We start from the raw sequence: 19,813 nt of genomic DNA, 5'->3' as shown, positions 1-19,813 counted from the left end.
ACTCTCTAGCTCCCCCAAAAATTCTTGAGGAAAGGATGTCATCTAAGTTGAGCCTATTGGATGCTCACTCCTGGGACTTTTCCTCTCCTGAAAGTGACAAAGATGAAGAGGCAGATTGGACATGAGACTGCTTGCTTACGGTGACGGTGGTGGCAGCAGTTTCCTGGACTGTTGATCATGAATCTTGTTGCCCAACCTCCAGAATTTCCTAGATTTCTGTTTCTTAAGTCTGGTCCTTCCATCCCTGTCCGCTACCCAATTTTATTTTGTGAGTCTCCCATCTCTGTTAAACTGTCTTCTTGTGTTAGCTACTCCAGTTATTTCTTATGCTTTTAACCAGAAATTCTCATGGATCTAGGAAGAAAAGAAACATATTGCATCATATGATCCTTTCCCCAGGGCAACAATTCAGCACAGGAATTTGCATACAGATGGATGCACACAGGGTGATAGGTATACATGTTCCCTCACTACTCAGTAAGAAATCCAACCCCATGGGGTGCTGGTGGTAGTGTTTAAAGGTTATTTGTTTTCTGAAAAGAACCCAAGTCTGCTATTCTTAACAGATTTTTTTTTAAGTGAGCAAGCTCTTACAATAACAAAACCACTCTAGAAATAGCCCTCTCGTATGTAAATTTTGTAGTTTTCAAAGTACTTTCATATAAATTCCCTCATTTCATATGCACTTCTGTGAAGTAGGCAGAATAGATAGTATTCACAGTTTATAGATTATTATAATCATAGCTACCATTTACTGAACACATGTTATGTACCAGGCACTGCTAAATGCTTTATGTATCCATATGCCTGTCTTGTTAAGGAGGTATTATTATCCTCATTTTATAGGTGAAGAAATGGAGGGTGGCCCAAGGTCATATAGATAATACATAGTTGAGGTGAGAACTCGAACTCAGTTCTCTCTGACAACAAAGGCCATGTGTGATTTTAGCACACACAGCTTTCTGTCATGTAACATAACTGATAAGTGACAGAGCTATACATGGGACCTAGGTCCTATATCAGGACAGTTTCTACTTCATTCAGCTAAGTCTTAACCATAGTGACCAACAAGAGTGGAATATTTTTGGTTGTCCATCCTTAGCAAGATTTTTAAGGTGATAGGAAAAGCTTTTTAATATTTTCCTTTATATACTTATCATGGTGTCTAAACTCCACATAATTAAAGATGAATTGCTAGGTGTGAAAATTGGTGGGACTGGAGTTACAAATTCAAACCTTCCCGTGAGGGTAAAATGCTAAGTTTTATCAGCTGGAGGAGTAAAGTGCTCTTGAGTCTATCCAAGGAGAATCAATGACCAGGTGAAAGTAGGACTGTTTGGTTTGACTTGTTTCATATTTGAATTAAAAAAAAATCTTTTGGGAAGATGGGGAAGTTAAGGATAGAATAAAAGAAAATTTGAAAATATTAGTTTATTCCTTAACATGAGGCAATTTGTTTTTTCTCTGAGACCTGGTCAAATGAGGAGAGTGTTTAGAATTTCCTGACATCTGTGGTTCTCTCCTGAAATTCCTGAGTAAAGGCTCAGACATGACATGTCCTGGTCTGGCACTGAGGTTCATTCTGAGCTGAAGACTTTGGGAGATTTCTGTGCTAGCTTGTTTGCAGCACAGAGAATTTTTGCTGACGTTGCAAAGGATTGTCATGGCAACCAGAAAAATAAGTTTCCAAGTCCCTGGAGTCCCCCTTAAAGGCAGGCAGATGTCAGTGGGTGTTCATTTGTAATTAAGGGTGCTTGAAGGTTTTAGCTGATCATGTCACTTTCAAAGGTGCTGTTCTAATACATCGGCCTCCACGACTCACCAGGGAGCAGCTGCAGCAAGGCAGAGAGAAAACGAAGTCCAATGGGAAGAGCCACTAAAACACCTTGGCAGCAGTTCTCACTGGTGGCTGCGTGTCAGAATCACCTCTATAACTTACAATGCGCCAGTGACCTGGCCCCAACCGAATCCGTTGACAGGGAGTGGCGCCAGGGTATCAGAAGTTTTATGTATTTTTTCAGCCTCCTAGATGAGATGACACTAATGTGTAGTCAAGGTTGTGAAGGCCTGAGCTGAAGTTAATGTCTCAGGTCCACTTTTTGGACTTTGTCTAGCCTTTTCATTTCAACTTCTTGTAGCCTCTTCATTTCTCCAAACGTTGGATTCTTCATCTGTAAAACTGAGGTAATATAGCTCTCTTTTCAGAATTGTTGTGAAGTTTAAACACTAGAGTGCCTGGCAAATGGGGCATCCTCAATATTAGTTGCATTTGAGTTAGAGCCAGCATGGGGTTGAAAATTCAGAGGCACTTTCCTTTGGATGAAAATCTTCCTTGTTGTTCACTTCCACTTAGAGTTTCCCAGGTCTCTCAGAGCAGGGATCCAGCAAAGAAGCTGGATGGACCACCTTTGCATGTCTTTTTCCTTCCATCCCCACATTTATGACATGAGTTGGTCTCCATATAGACCCCATCATTTCAAACAAACTTAATTGCTAGAGGAATAGCCAGGCTATACTGAAAATTGATTGTTTTTTCTTCATCTACATGGAGAGGAAAAAATTATAGAGGCTAAGAGCATGAGGGTTGGACCCAGACTATATGTTAGAATCCTGGCTCTGCTACTTGTTAATTGGGTGACTTTGGGCAAGCTAGTTGCCTCAGGCTTTGCATGTATAAAAGGGAAATAATAATATCTAATTTGTGGGGTGTTACAAGGATGAGATCTGTTAAAACATAAATTTCTTAGAGTGGCGCCTGGCACATACTAAGCACTCTTTAAGTGTTATCTATTTTACTTGCAGCTGAATAATCAACTCTGATTTCTCAAAGCACCAACACATGTATCTTATCATTCAAAGCTCAATGAGTAGACCCCTTGATTAGATTATGAGGGGATGTGACCCAAAGATATGGAGCTAATGTATAAGCCAGATGCTTAACCAACATTAAGCACCTGGTTTCTGTCTTGTTTGTGCCAGACCACAACTATTTTATTGAAGTGGGGGGCATGGGTTATATGACAGCATCCAAGTCTGGCATCTGCCAGAATCCACTCCTACCCTCCTGGAGGCAGCTGTGAAGATAGCAGCATGTGCTCCTCTTGCTCTTCCCTCTTTCACCCTTCTTCTCTTTCCTTTGACCCTTTAGAGATTATCAGCTGACTATAGTATTCCACCCATACCTATCTTTCTGGTAGCTATATATATTGTAGGCAGGCCTCTTGGAAAATAATAAAAATTATAGGCATCATCATCATGACTGTGGCAGTTGCCATGGAGGGCTTCTCATATGCTAGGCACTGTGCTAAGCATTTTGCTTGATGAAATCTCCCAACAAACCTGAGAGATAGGCATGGACTTTATGCCCAGCTCACGGAGTGTGCAAACTAAGACCTAAGAAGGTTTATTAACTTTCTAAGAGGACAAAGTTGCTAAATCAGGAATCAGAGTTAAGCACATGATTTCATGAGCCTGATCACTATGTTCTCTGTCAGTTAAACTCTGGATCAGGTTTCTGTGGTTAGCAAGCTCTTTTCTCCCTTCCAGGGATTCTGCTCACCTTCCCTGCCTCTTTAATACTGTTAACACCTGTTTTGTTTCATTGATTCCTTTTTTCCCAGTTATGACCACTGGCAGGGCTCAATGTCCCCATTTCTTTGTCTTATTACTTTTGAAAATAATCTCAACTGTCCATGTAAGCTAAAAGAGGATTATCTCTAGTAAATTCAAGGTAAGAAACATGGGGAAGTTAGAGATCCTTCAGAACTCTATAAAGTTCTCATATTTGAGCTGTAGCCTAGTAAGAAAAAAGTAAAGGCCAGGCGCAGTGGCTCACGCCTGTAATCCGAGCACTTTGGGAGGCTGAGGAGGGTGGATCATGAGGTCAGGAGTTCCTGACTAGCTTGGCCAACATGGTGAAACCCTATCTCTACTAAAGATACAAAAAATAAGCCGGGCATGATGGCGCACACCTGTAATCCCAGCTACTCAGGAGGCTGAGGCAGGGAGTTGCTTGAACCCGGGAGGCGGAGGTTACAGTGAGCCAAGATCGCGACATTGCACTCCAGCCTGGGTGACAGGGCAAGGCTCCATCTCAAAAAAAAAAAAAAAAAAAAAGAGGGAAAAACAAAAATGGGCTTTGAAGCCACACACACCTGGTTTGGGTCCCAACTCTGAATTTCCTTACTGTGAGACACTCTTTGTGCCTCAGCTACTTCATAATAATAGCTGTATCTTAGGGTTGAGAGGTTAGGGCTAAAGGGACCATGGATCCTGAAACAATGGGTATAAACTATTCAAGTGCCTTCTGATGTGAGGGGCTAACTACACCCTAGTGAAGACCAATTTAAGGCATTTCCTCACCAAGCATTTTCAATCCCAATCACTTATCCAGTTCAAAATGTATCTATTTTCTCCTTTATATCTCTAAGCCAATCCTAAACACTACATTATATTGAATATGTACTATTTATCAAGCCCTTTCAATAGCATTTGCATATTTTTATTTTACTTAGTTTTCACAAAACCCTCTAAAGTTAGTACTATTGTTGCTTAGAGAAGGGAACTGGTGTGCTCAAGTTTTGGCACTTCTTTGTTGGTTAAATGGATTAATTAATCCATGCATTGTGTGTTACCCTTATGACATGGTGTATTTATATTCTTACAAGAGCTTTCTGGAGACTTCGTGCTCTCCAAAGGAGGGCCATTAATAAGGAACTCTCAGGTACGGTCACAGGCTGACAGGGGTTGTGCTTTGTCAGGAGACTCTAGACACCTTTCAAATTCTTCCATTTACACATCAGCTTATCCCTTCTGTGCATGATCTATTTTCTAGACCCATCTGTTCCCATGCATGTGGTGTTATTTAATCAAGAAAATATTTTCTCTCATTTCCTTTTTGGTGTTAAAGGAATAATTCGTCAGCAGTAACCCTCAAGTGACCATGTGCATCAAGAGAAAGGAGTTGATGCTTTTTCAACATTTAAAATGCTCATATGCCACAAATGAGCTGTTTTACTTCTAGGGACCATCCCTAATGACAGGTTCCCTCATGTGCTGAAGGAGGTGGCCACAATTTGAGGATACCCATTGTAGCATTGTCTGAAACCATCCAGCAGTTCATCAATAGGGAATGGTTAAGTATACAATTGCAGGGCCGTATATGTGGAATATTAGAAGGCACTAAAAAGAAGGTGGCAGATCCATATGTGTTATAATGGCCAAACATTATTGCTAAATGAATAGGGCAAATTGAAGTAAAATGGATATAGCATGTATGTACACACACATACATATACATACACATCTACTCTAAGAACACAAAAAGTGCTAATAATTATCTCTAAGGGCAGCAAGGAGGGAACCTCATTATATGCATGTTTTTGTGGGTGGATTCCAAAGGGGACTTTAGCTTTTTCCATGTTTGAATTTTTATTAATTTTATAATTATTATGGATATACAGTAATTAAAAATCTAAACTCTTGCATTTTCTTTATTTGAACAATGCAGTACAATATTTTTAAATGGGAAGTTTTGGAATGGAAACTTGTAAAAAGGTTCTGTTTTCAGTGTCATAAAAAAGGAAGCACACACGACTGGGAGTCAGGGCATTCGGCGGTGCGACCTCAGGCAAGTAAAGTCCCTTCTCTAGGTGTGTTCCTCCTGTGTAGAATGAGGGGTTTGGGCCTAGTCAATGGTTTTCTAATTACTTTCCAGTGCCCCAGGATATCCAGAGGTGGCTCAGGTGCCATTGCAAAGCGTGTGTACATGTGTTTGGGGCAGGGGGCAGTGAGGCTTGGAGAGACAGTTAGAGAAATAAAGACAAACAGAAAGAGGGTAAAAAAGAGAGAGGAAGGAGAAAAGAATTGAAGGAGGAGAAAGGCAGAGAGGGAGAGAGAAAAAGAGAGAGGGGGAAAAGATTTTCTTTTGTAAAAGAACCAGTTTATTCAGATGTGATTGACATACAAAAGAGAGGATTTCTAAGATCCATTCAGCTCAGCTATTCTAAGCAGAGGCAAAAAGCAACAGAAGCTAGATAACTGGATTTAAATTGTACTGGGTGTGTTGGGGGAAGGCAGAGAAGAAGCACCTGGCTAGAATATCTCTAACTTGCCATCGGCAAGAACGGATTCAGCCTGAACTTCAGCCATCTGGCCACACACTGATGCCTCCATGCTGGACTTTAGAGACATGCTGATGCTTGTGGGGTGGGATAGAGAAGATGGTGGTGGTGCTGCTGGCATCTAGTGGGTAGAGACAAGTGATGCTGCTAAAATCCTACAGTAACCGGCACAAACCCCATAACAAAGAATTATCCAGTCCTAGGATAAAATAGCATCAAACTGAAAAGCCCTGGTATACAACAGAGGTAAACAAATCCCTGTAATGACCCCTTCCCTCCAAAAGCTCTTGTTCTGTGCAGCCGTGAGAGCATAGCACACTAAGTGCTGTGCAGGGAGCGGGACTGTGAGAACATAGAGAAGAGGCACCTGAACAGCTGAGGCTTCTGGCGGAGGTGGTGTCTGAGTGGAATCTTCAAGAACATGTGTGAGTGTTCCAGGCACATTTTGTGTGTTCCAGGATAAGTTGTAGGATTTGGGGAAATGCGCAGGAAGGGTGAACAGCATGAGCAAAAGCTCGAAAGGAAGAAGGAGTTTGGGTTTCTTAAAGTGTAAGAACAGAACAAGAGTGGGAGCAGAGGCTTGGCAGGCAGTTGTGGAGAGCGGGGTGTGATGTGATCAGCCAGAATTTCCAAAGTCTGTTTTCCAAACACTAGTCCTTCAACACATGCCAAAAAATAAAATAAAAAAATTTTTAAAAGCCAACATCAAATAAGAATGAGAAAGTAGTGAATGCTACCTCCTCCCCTTTTGGAGATTTGCAAGGCACATTAGTATCATGCAGCCTCTGGCAAATTTCGCGTTTAAAAAGCTTGGTTGATTTCATTTAGTTTAACCCAGAGTCTTCCAAAGTTTTTTGACCATAAAACTTCTTTCCCAGACACCTGTCTACATACAAGAGGATTCACACTCACACAAGAGGATTCTACAGACCCCTCTTTGGGAAGAGGAGCCACAGGCCATTAAGATATTTATGGATTGTCTTTAAGAAATATAGTGGCTGGATTTGAGTTTTGGGATGATCTCTCTGGCTTCGGTGTGAAGGTAGGTAAGAGATGTTTATATATGTTGTTAAAGTGTATTTCATGATGCTGTGATTTATTGATTCCTGGGCCATCTCTCCCACTAGACTCTGAAATTTTTGTTGTAGGGAGCACATTTATTGATCACTGTATCCCAGTGCCTAGATAAGCCTGAAAGATAATAGCCACATGCTCCCATTTTAAGATAAATAAATGGATATTGCTTTCAGGCATTGTACTACACATTGAGGTTGAACAAGACAGATGGAGCCCCTGTTCTCACACAGTCAACGGAGCAGCAAGCACGTAGTAGATACTTTATATTAACACATGCTTATGGACTGGTGGAATGACAAGCATAATAAATAAGACAGAAAGTGGCAAGGCTTATAAATTAAGAAGGCCCTGTGAATCTGCATTGTAAACTAGTTACTTGATTACTTCTGATGTCCAGAAATAACACAAGTTTGGGAACTCCTGTGCTGTCAATCAGAGATGAGGTCTTTTTAATTGGCCTACTGAGATTAAGGACCCAGCCTTGCTACACTGGCTGTTCCTGACTCTTGCCATCAAGCCTCTGGATTCTCTGTTCTAGAGCTACTAGCCTGCCTTTTCTGATCTTGTTTTGATACTCTAAATGCCGCTTGGAGCACTACAGGTTCTTTATAGCCCAAACCTTGATGGAACCCTCACTTTAATAGATGCCAAGTGGGTTGCTTTCTTCTGGTTTCTGCCTCCCTGCCCTCCCCATGCAGAATGTACTCCTCCCTCATGGGATAGTATCACATCCCTGGGTCCACAAGAGGGTCTCTCGAGATGTGCTTGAAAATGCCTATGAGGCAAAACACATTTCTGTTTTAATGTAGGCTGTGTACACAGTTAAGCTCTGTTTTATTTTTGATGTGCAAATTAAAAAGAAGAAGAGGAGGAGAAGGAGGAGGAGGTGGGGGAGGAGGAGGAGATGTCTGTGTGGTATTTTAAGAAAGGCTGGGGGCACTTTTCTTGATTTTGCCCTGGATAGGATTTTCCAGGAAAATGAAAAAGAATGAAAGGGCCCTCTTTGACTGATTCATGGCAAAAGGAATCATTTTCTTAGCTGGCTGATCAGGAGAGAATACATAGTTGTGATTGACTTAACTGGTGGTTTCAAATTCCTGCTGGTGGACAAACTTCACCAGTATCATTTGGGAAGCTTATGAAAAAGTGATGCTCAGGCCTCATCTGAGATTTATTGAATTAGGGCTCCAAAGGTAAAGTACTGGAATGTATACTTCTAAAAATATTACATGGAGATACTGATACATAGTCTGGATTGGTGGATGGTGATCTCGTGTAGGTCGGTGATGGAGCACTTCTCAGCTTGGCACAATCTGATTTTCTCATTAAGCCAGTTCTGACTCTGTTTCCCAAGTCTAGATCCAAGCTCAATGTCACCCACCCCAGGCCACAGGGCATAGGCCGAAGACCCTTTCTTATCTGTTCTCCAGCCCAGCTCATGCCACTGAAGGTTGTTCACAGTCTTGGCTGTCAAACACTGGTCTATGAAACCCCAGGGATGGCCTTCATTCCAGCTGTACTGCCTATGAATAATGCTCAGCACAGACATTTCTGGGCAAGGGAGAAAACCAATTTTTCCTGCAGCTGTCTCAAGGCATATACATTTCCTATCATTACAGTTCATAATTTCCCTGATGATGACAACATCATGTCAACTCTCATCCAATTTAAACAGGTCATCTGTTGACCAATTTTTCCCCCATAGGGAATGAAGTAGTGGTAAAACGCCTTCTATTTCTGTTCAGGAAAAAACAGAGGATTTTGTTTTGTATACTTTAAATTTCATTCCTAAAGTTTAAATAAACTTTGCAGACATTTTCTCATTTGCTGTCATCAACAACTCTTTAGTACAATAAAGGGGCTTGCAGGTCCCAATCTGTGTCTCTAGAGTGGGGCTGATGTATGAAGGATCTGTGTGTATGTACATAACCCTGATTATTGAACCCTGGGCCAGTCTCTGAATATTCAAAATCCTATTTTTAAAAGCCCAATCTACCAATCAAAAGGAATGTTAAGCTATGCCTGGTTCTTTTGAAGACCAATACATTGAATCCATTTTATAACCTAGAACAATTTTCTAATCTCCTTAATTTTTCCCTCCATTCTCTCCCACCTCTTAGATGCTCTAGAGCCCAACCCTTATAAAGTCTCCCCGACTCTCTCTAACACCCAGCCCCTGCAACTTTTATTTTTATTTCCTCTTGGCATTTCTTTTGGATCTCCGAGCCTGTCTTGCCATTCACATTCTTCATATTCTTTTGAATTTATGTCACAAAACCCTGCAAATTGAAATAGCAAGCAAAAGCATCACTGATTGCTAACCAAGTAAAAAGAAAGTTGCCTTAATAGGCATGAGGTAGAGGATATGGTAGCTGAGAACGTATACATGCTAATAAGCCTTATCTCCCTCACATGTATGTTTGGGATTATTGTCCGTACTCCAGACCACAGCCCTCCAGACAGCAACTATAATATCATTCCTATAAATCTCCCATGGCAGCATGAGGCCATCCACATCTACTGCCTTTCCTAACTAGAAGCTTCCTTCCTGGCTCTTGCTCTCTCCTTTTCCCCTTAAACTCTTCCAGGCTTATTATCTGCTCATTTTGGTGATTCATATTATGTTTGTAGGCTGTGGACTGATGTCAAAAGGAAAGCAGTGTGACTGGCTGAATCAGCTGAGATCTAACTCAGCACTTGTAAATGTCAGGAGGAGAACATGTGACTTGATTTTCTGTCTCCCTCCTCACTCTTCTTAATGGCCAGGATCACCTACTCCTTTACCAAGACCCCTTTTCACCTCTCTCCTCTATAGAATTCCATGCATTCATACATTGTTGTGACTTATAATAAAGTACCTTTGATATGATTTTCCTCCATAATCATGACCACAATGTGAGTCATAATCTGAGTAAGGAATGGCTTAAGAAAAATAAATAAATAAAAGTCATTGTTCTGGCCAGGCATGGTGGCTCTTGCCTGTAATCCTAGCACTTTGGGAGGCCAAAGCGAATGGATCACCTGGGGTAGGACTTCCAGACCAGCCTTACCAATATGGTGAAACCTTGTCTCTACTAAAACTACAAAAATTTGCCAGGTGTGGTGGTGCCTGACTGTAGTCCCAGCTACTAGGGAGGCTGAGGCTAGAGAATCACTTGACATTTATTGAGTTTTTATTATGTACCAGATACTGCTCTATGTGCATTACACTTGTTAACATTTAAAATCATTATAACATAGGCATGTTATAGTTATTCGCATTAGCTAAATTTTGCTGATGAGGAATTCCAAGCTTAGAGAGCTTATGTAACTTGGCCAAAGTCACGCAGGCAATGAGTGGTGGAACCAGAATTTAAATGCATTCCACTGTTATAGCCTGCATCATTAACCGCTATGCAATACCTGTGTCTCTCTTTTAATCCAAGTAGCTAATTGGATTCTTTACCAAGAGATCGTGATAGCCATCAATCCAGTGAAATACCTATGTTTCTGAGGCCTGAAAAGGTAAAGGCTCGGTAGAGAGGGAGTTGTGGTAATTAATATGTGATAGAGACAGAATCAAGTCCAGATCTTCTTACTCCAAATACCATGGTCTTCTAACTTTAGAATACTTGAAGACTTTCATTAGTGGTGACAAAGAAAATCCTTATGTCTATCTGTAGGTGGATTTACTTAATTTGTTTTATCAAAAAATTTATTTGATCTTCCTTAGTGAATCAGTCACCTGTGCCTCATTTCCTCTGCTTCTGTTTCCTACAATTCTACACCATGTGGTGAGAAATTGTCTCATTATTCCCCAATGCCCTAGTGAGGAATACTAAGTAAAACAGCGCTCATTATATAGATAAGGGGACTGAGGCTTGGAGAATGTTAGTAGCTTTCCATGATTACATAGCTAGTAGGTGGTAGAATCTGAATAATCGTTGAAAGTCTCTTGGAGAAGCAAGATGTATGGCAATTCTTATTTACTCAGTAAGGGCTTCTTTGAGAAGCTTTGCACTGACCATTACAGTAAATATAGTCTTGAGTAATTAAATTTATAATTTTATTTTCCTTCACAGTATCACATTACTTCCCCTTCAGAGATGCTTCTCATAGCTATTTTAATTGAATAGAATTAGAGAAACATAACAAATGGAAAGTTTTCCTTTCAAGAGCCCTGGGGACTATCCACCTAAAATGTATCTTCCAGATAAGATGATGTCATGCAGATTAGACATGGCCTTAGAGATTGATAACACGTTTTCTGTGAGTGAGTCACCTTCCTTTGGGATGTCAGAATTAGGCAGTATCAAATCTAATAAACACTGATAGGCTGGAAAGAATTATAATGTGTTCAACAAGGTCAAAGAAATTCAGTGTCTAAGGCAAGGGCAGTAGAAAGTTGAATCTATTTCTCCTCTGCCTGACCTTGAAACTCATTTTCAACCCATGATTTCAAATATATTAGGACACAGGAAATAATAAGTTATACTCTTAGAAAATAAGTCTTCCTAACTGACTAGATAAGAAATTTCTTGACACCTAATTCAGAGTACCTGACTTCTTCCTTAATTTCTATTTGAGAAAGTGCCATGGTAAACCACACCCATGTCACTGAATACACACACAATTCTGCTTGGTGGTGACAGTATACTTGTGATAGGATTTATTATAAGTAGATTAGTTCTAAGAACTTAGTTCTTGGCTTCAGCTGTGTGGCCTTGTGGATGCAGTTTCTCTGTTCCAAGGACTCATGTTTGGTAATTTCTAGGATTCTTTTGAAGATATTTTTGAATACCTAATTGGATGTGTGTTTATCTGTTTTGAAGCACCAGATTTTCATGAATACGGAAAGGAAAACTTCAGATTTATTCTGTCAATGGGATTTTTCTGCTGTCCATGGTGCTGAATTGTATTTTACAAGCCCTTCGGATTTCAAGTGTGAATATTTCAGCTGGAAGAGGGAAAGATAAAAGAGAAATAGTTATATTTCATAAAAGCTTACAGACCTGTCAATTAGTGCTTATAAATAAAATGAACACAAATGCTTAAGATAAGCAGTATACCTATAGAAATTGTAACTTTTTTGAGAGAGAGTCTTGTATCTTTAGAGCTGGGATGTTACATGACCCAGAGTTCATTATTAATGAATTTTTTTTAGTGAATGGTGAATAAACTCGGTCATAGTGCTCAAAGAATTGGATATATATTTAATGTTCAAGCGGGAGGTCTCTGGAATCAGACTGCCAGGGTTCCTATCCTGGTTGTACTACTCACTAGCTGTGCAACCCTGAGCAAGTCATGTCAATTCTACCCAATAAGACTATCTCAAAGGGTTTTTATGAGGATCAAAAGAGTTAATACACAAGAAATGCTCAAAACTGAAACTGCAACGTGTAAGTGCTATGTATTATTGTTATTTTATTATGATTCCTCATTTGCATTCCTTTTTAAAAGGAGATTTAGAAATAGTACATACAAATTACATAATGATGATTAAAATTATTGAGTGCTTATTATGTACCAGATATACAAATTTACTAATTACTTAAAATAGTACATGATCTAGGTACTATTATTATTCCCATTATAAAGTGAGGAACCTCATAGAGTGCATAACTACCCCAGAATCACATAGTAATTTTAGAACCCAGACTTAAACCTAGGCTGTCTAGAAATCTGGGCTCTTATTTAGGCTTTATAAGACTAATAAGTCTAAATAAGATGTCACTTTACTGCTTCTCAATATTTGGATTTCCTAATGTTAGTAATATAGGGAGCAGATTGGGCATGAAAGGGGAATTTTCTATAAATGACAAGTCTTTCTTTAATATTGAGCTTTAACAGCCTCACAATAAAACAAGATGAATTTCTAACATTTTAATCTTTTTTTTTTCATTGAGGCGATAGAAAGAGAAGGGATATTTGTCCATGTCTTTTCCAGTCAGTACAATTAGCATGTAGATCCTAAACATACACTATATATATTTTACCTGATCATCTTGACACAGGGATTAGAATACTTTATGCTTTTTGGTTTACTCTCTTCACCTCTAATTCAGTTATTAGAATAATTTTGACGGTGCAGTTTAAGGTTCATTCCATCATTAGTCTAAATTTTAATACTGAACATTCTGAACCTTAAATTTCACTTATACACTAAGTATAATAATCTGTAGTTCATGCCCATCCAGGATAAATGTATTTACGCACCATTGTTTCATTTGCAGTTTTTCAAAACTAGTCCCCTGTTCATAGAAATCTGAATTGCATGTATTATTTGCAATTTGCAGTAGAAGACTGGCGTAAAAAAAGTTATAATGAAAGCTACATTAGTATTGTTCCAGAAAATAACTGGTAATGGTATAATCAATGTTTCCAGGGTGATTTTTCTTCCACTAGTTTTGACTGCTTTGCCTCCATCTATCTGAATGGAAAAAATGTGGAGTATTATTTCATGATTGTTGGTCATGGACTAAATTATCTAGAGCCCTGCAGCTTTACAGATAATTTGGTTTACACCTCTAAGTCTGCCAAGTTGTCATCATCTATCCATATTTATATAAGTCTTTTTTCTTATTAGCCAGTGATAGGCATAGCTATAGTACATCTTTAGTAAGAAATGTACCAGGACACTCGGGCAGTTGGAGCCAGCACTTATTGAGCACCTACTATGTGCTAGGACATAGGCTAAATTCTTTGCTACATTATCTAATTTAATCCATGTAATAATCTATTTAAACATGTACTGTTATCATACCCATTGTGTAAAGGAAAAATACAGAGGCACAGAAAAATAAATTAACATGTTCATGGTTGCATCAGATAGTTATGAAAATTACTGATGGGGATTTGAAGCCAGGCAGTCTGACTCCAGAACCAGTGCTATCTGTCACTATATTCTACTGCTTTCTTTGCACTATGTTTTTTGAATCCTTACAAATCAATTCAACAATATTGAATTAGGTTTTGTTCTGTGCCAGGGACTATGCAAGACACTGGAGATGCTAAGATTATTAAGATGTAGTCTCTGACCCTAAACTACTCATGACTTAGTGTGAAATTTGTTGCAATAAAGGCAGAGAGGGTCAGAAAAGTAAGTGATTGCCTCAAAGGGGAGGGTTAGAGGAGAGGTCAGGGCAAGCTCCACAGATGAGGTGTCTCTTGATCTAAGTTTTAAAATGTCAGAGGAAACATCAAGTACAAAGGCATGAAAGTATGAAACTGCATTAACACCTTAAATAGGTGAGAGATAGCACACCACAGTAACTACAAGCATGGATGCTGGAGCCAAATGGCATGGGGTTGAATCTGGCCCTATTTGGTGTCAGTAGTGAGTTCCTTAGATTTTTGTGCCTCAGTTTCTCATCTATGCCATAAGGATAGTAATCCTGATAACTCCCTGATGGTGCAGTGTGATGGTTAAATGATTAAGGTACATGAAATCCTTAGAGGCAGCAGTGCCTGGCAAAAGTTCTCCATGATAGCTAGTTATCATTCTTATTATCTACAACTTTTATTATTTTTGATCCCTATTAACTACTCACTGCTATGTTAGTGGTAAGATAGGCTAGATTGGACCACACTCTGTTATTTGCTTTCAAGTGTCTCTAAACTTTCCAGAGGCACAAACCCGGTTACCAAACTCTAGTTTCCTTACAAAGTTGGTTGGTAAGAAATGACTTGTTCATTCTTTGAAAAGCCTAGTGAGTAGTGCTGCTTGGGTCTTTCCCTGCAAGACATAATTTTACTCTGAGCCCCAAGAAAAGAGGAAGGAAGGACAAGATGAACAGGAATGATCTGTTGAGGGCAAAACCCATGAAAATTGATGATGGTTCTTTTCTCCTACGGTGGCATCATTGGCCTGGCAGGGCACAAGAGAGCTATCAGAGGGACCCTCCTCTTGCATGTGCAACTTGTCCTCATTCCCTCCCAGTGCTGGGTTTCTTAGAGCCAGAGGTGGCAGGCATGTCGAGGTAAGGCTTCTGTGGATCCTTGCCTCTTCCTCTCAAGTGTTCCTTTGTAGATTTTAAAATTAAAAAGTGCATTAAAATTTATTTTATAATTATAGCCCCAGAAAACACGAGTTTCCATCTTAGCTTTGACATTAATTGAGTAATAGTCATTGCAAGCACGTATGCAGTGCCTACTATGTGCCAGATGTTTTCTAATCACGTTACTTGCATCAACTAATTTAATTCTCACAAGAGCTCAGTGAGTTGTTATGTATGTGTATTTGTCAATCTCAGCTAGGTTATGCTGTGATGCCAAAAAGCCACCAAATCTCAGTGGTTTGTTTCTCACTTATGCTCTTTGTTTGTTGTAGGCTCCTGGGAATTCTGTTCCACTCTGTATTTACCACAAGATTCAGGCTAAGAAAATGACTTTCATATAGAATGTTTCAGATTTTATGTCAGAGAACAGGAAAGGATAAATCTCACATTGGCTCTTAAAAGCTTCCACAAGGGGATAACACACTCACGTCAGCTTGTATTTCATATCCAGACCTGACTTCAAGTGGGCATGGAAGACGTGGCTTATGTGCCTAGAAGTGGAAGTATCAGAATACTGGTGAACAGCTCTAGTGGCTAATATAATATATAATTATTAGCAGCATTTTGCATATGAGGATACTGAAGGACAGGGAGATTAAGTAACGCCCAAAGTTACATAATTTATAAGTGCCAAAGCTGGGATTTGAATTCAGGCAGTTACCTCCAGAGACTACTCTTAACTGCTGTCCATAAACCTTTTCTGAGGAACTGAATCTGTCCAATTTTCAGTTTGCCCATCTGTAAAATGGAAAAAGAAACTTTTCCTCTATACCTTACAGGGATGCACTCAGAAGTCATCCATCCATCCATCCATCCATCCATCCATCCATCCATTCTTGCAGTAATTGGCACATAGTACTGGACTGAACTGTTTTGTCTCAGAGTTCATATGTTGAATTCTATTCCCCAATGTGAGGTATGTGGAGATAGGGCCTTTTGAAGGTAATCACTCTCTTGGGAAGAGAACCTTAACCAGGAACCGAATTAGCCAGCAGCTTGATCTTGGACTTCCCAGTCTCCAGAACTGTGAGAAATAAATAGCTGTTGTTTAAATCACCCAGTCTATATAACAATCTATAGCTGCCTGTACAGAATAATACAGATACAATAGAAAGTAACAGGAGAAGATTCTTTGGATTAAGATGTCAAGGAAGGACCATCTCCCAAAGTAACCTGTGAGCTGAGTTTTGCATTTGAAGACATAGGGAAGAGAAAGAATGATGAGTAAAAGACTGAGGCAGGAATGTGCATTGCGTCTTTGAGGAACAGAGGGAGTCAGAGTAGCTGGAATACAGTGATAAGGAAGAAAACAGTAGACAAATAAAGGTGCAGGGAGAAGCACGGGCCAAGTCAGAAAAGAAAGATAATATATACCAGGGATTTTTATCAACCTTTTTGAGGGATTAACCCTTTTTGAGCATCTGCTGAAAACTATGGATGTGCTCATCAGAAAAGACCGCATTTATATGACATTTTTCATAAAATAACAGAGATTTTGTAGCCTTCTATCCTCATGTATATCCAGAACCTAGACTGGGAACATCTGACAAATATAAAGACAACTTTGAATAGTACATAGGGAAAGAGAAGGGAGAAAGAAATTTTCATTGTCTGCAAGCTTTCTCTGTGCTGGGAACTTCACCAATTATGATGAATTAATTATTTAACATTTTTCATGATCCCATTTTATAAGTGATAAAACCAAGATTCAGAGAAGCTAAGCAATATGCTTTAGGCTAAATGAGTAATGAAAAAGAATTTAAATCAAGGTCAGCTTCGCTCCATAGATGTTGTTGTTATTGTTAGTATTATTAGATGTAGGGTCGAGTTTTATTCTGCCAAAGGTATTTTAATTATTTGGTGAAGGCTCTACAATTTCAACCAGCCAAGGCAGTAGCCATTTTCTTTTCACTGGCTCTAGTTAAATAGCAGAGCAGCTCAGATCCTAAGTTTCCATTCTCCACTGCCACACTGTTTATAATGTCAGCCTTTATTACTCCCAGTAGAACAGTGAAATACCATCCCTACACAACTACCAATTAAGGCAGCTTCAATTCTATCTACATGTTCTTCCTCTGTGCAGATGCCAGCAGATCTGTTTCAAGACCCTTTCTGATTGCTTAGTATTCTGCTCAGAGGAGTCATTTGCTGATCATCTTCTTTCTTAATTAGGGATCTAATGTATTGCAGCTGATCCTTGAACAAGGGAAAGATGGAGATCTGGACAGGAGGTGTGACCATTCGTTTCAAGGTGATCAGCTTTGAAGCTGCTTGACATGCGATATTGATTTCCTTGTGCCTGGAAAATCTCCCGAGAGAGGTTTCTGATCTCAGAAGTCTGAGCAATGTACACATTTACTTATTCACTCACTGTGCAAGGCCAGGAAATGGCCTGGAATGAAATGAACAAAGAAATACCTTCTCTGAAAAACCAAATGCATGGGGATGATTGCAAGGCTCCTTCTGGACCAAAATGAAGAAGAGATAGTTAGCAACAGACTAGTTCTCTCCCCTCCTTAAAGCCTTATACAGAATATAATACTTAATAAATTAGCACTTATAGTAGACACTCCAAAGATATCATTTCTAATATCAAAACACTGTCAGTTTTATTGCTGCTTCTTATGAATGAGGAAATTAAGGCTTAGAGGTGTGAATTACTTTGGACAGTGTCACACAGCAAGTAAATACCTGAGCTGGGGAGGAAAACTCATGTCAATGGGAGTCTCAAGTCTTTGTTCTTTCATTATGCTGGGCTGCCTTAATTTTTTAGAGATGGCTTGCCTTCCTTGACTTTAAATTTGTTGTAATTTTGGGCCAGTTAAGTCAGCATCATTCAGAGATAGGACTTCCTGCTGATGTAATTTTTCTTCCTTAGGTATCATAGACAAGTAATTACAGAGTGCAGTAGAGCTAGATTACAATACTACACATTGTCAGGATGTGTCACCATATTATCTAATGTGATTATTTGTTCAAAAGTACTCACTGAACACTTGCTATATGAAAGTCTCTAGGGATACAGTCATGAACTGACAGAATCTCTGTTTCACTAAGCTTACATTTCAGTGGAGGAAAGTCTGAACCACAAAAAAATTTATAATATATCAGAAGGTGATCAGTGGAATAAATAAATGCTGAGATTTAAGGCTAAATTAATCAGCTGTGTGAGTTTGAAGTGTGTTATATGAGGGACAACTATCTCTAGTGACATGAAACCAGCTGCCATACAATATGAGGTAATCTCTCAAGAAAGGTCCCTGCCACTGACTCAGTTCAACCAAGCAGTGAAAATGACCAGTGCCCCCACTTCCACAGTGAAACAGATTGGGAAAGGAAAAACTCCAGGAAATAGTGTTTACAGGGTTTACTGCCTGAGTGCTCTATTAAAACCCTTCGCTGTTGCCTGTAGAATAAGTCTCAATCTTAGCTCAGTCCACCAGGCCCCTCAGAGTCTAATTTGCCTCTTCAGCCTGATCTCCAGCCATATCCTCCTTAAACTTTACACCCCAGTAAACCAGAACTGCTTTTTATCTCCCACGTGAGTATGCTACTTCACTATTATAGCTCATTGTTGATAATGACCATTCCACTGGAAAGTCATGTTTATTTTTTCTCATTTATTTAATCTCTACTTCTCTTTTAAAATCAAATTTGGGGCCGGGCGCGGTAGCTCAAGCCTGTAATCCCAGCACTTTGGGAGGCTGAGGCGGGTGGATCACGAGGTCAACAGATCGAGACCATCTTGGTCAACATGGTGAAACCCCGTCTCTACTAAAATTACAAAAAATTAGCTGGGCACGGTGGTGCGTGCCTGTAATCCCAGCTGCTCGGGAGACTGAGGCAGGAGAATTGCCTGAATCCAGGAGGCGGAGATTGCGGTGAGCCGAGATCGTGCCATTGCACTCCAGCCTGGGTAACAAGAGCGAAACTCCGTCTCAAAAAAAAAAAAAAAAAAATCAAATTCGGTTATCAACTCCTCCAAGAGGTCCTCTTTGGTTTCCCCAAGCTGAGTTAGGTACACTCTCTCTGATGCCATCCCTTGATTTCTAAGATGTTTTATGATGGGCTGCTTCTGTATTTAGTTTTCTGCTTGAAGGAAGAAACTAGGTCTTGTTGATCTCTATAGCATCATTGCTTAATACTGTGCTTTCTCATAGAAATATAATGCAAAGCCAGGGACAGTGGCTCAGCCTGTAATCCCAACACTTTGGGAGGCCAAGGTGGGAAGATGGCTTGAGTCCAGGAGTTTGAGATCAGCCTGGACAACATAGTGGGACCCTGTCTCTCCAAAAAAAAAAAAAAGCCAGGTGTGATGTCTCACACCTGTAGTACCAGCTACTTGGGAGCTGAGGTAGGAGGATTGCTTGAGCCCCAAGGGGTCGAGACTGCAGTGAGCCATGAGAGCACCACTGCACGTCAGCTAGGTGACAGAGTGAGACCTGGTCTCAAACAAAACAAAACAAAACAACAAAAAGAAATATAATGTAAGCCACATATGTAATTTTAAATTTTCTAGCAGTCACATTAAAAAGTAAAAAAAAAAAATAGATCAAATTATTTTCAAAATGTAATTTA

At 39.7% G+C, this 19,813-nt stretch overlaps 1 protein-coding gene across 7 annotated transcripts in view; it reads right to left on the bottom strand.

Moving 5' to 3' along the window:
- Positions 1 to 11,803: 11,803 nt before the first annotated feature.
- Positions 11,804 to 19,813, bottom strand: part of LOC118146826 (uncharacterized) — a 184,554-nt gene continuing 176,544 nt past the window's right edge. For all 7 annotated transcript variants that reach the window (XM_054240594.2, XM_078339159.1, XM_078339161.1 and 4 more), the window contains 3 exons: positions 15,897 to 15,973; positions 15,664 to 15,726; positions 11,804 to 12,135 (listed from right to left, as the gene is read on the bottom strand). In XM_054240594.2, coding sequence (XP_054096569.1) covers positions 12,132 to 12,135; positions 15,664 to 15,726; positions 15,897 to 15,973 — 144 coding nt within the window. In that variant the 3' untranslated portion in view covers positions 11,804 to 12,131. The remainder of the gene's footprint in view (positions 12,136 to 15,663; positions 15,727 to 15,896; positions 15,974 to 19,813) is intronic.

The sequence above is a fragment of the Callithrix jacchus genome, chromosome 1 (genome assembly GCF_049354715.1).
Source record: "Callithrix jacchus isolate 240 chromosome 1, calJac240_pri, whole genome shotgun sequence".
NCBI classification, from domain to species: domain Eukaryota; kingdom Metazoa; phylum Chordata; class Mammalia; order Primates; family Cebidae; genus Callithrix; species Callithrix jacchus.
This window is presented reverse-complemented; position numbering and strand designations above follow the sequence as displayed.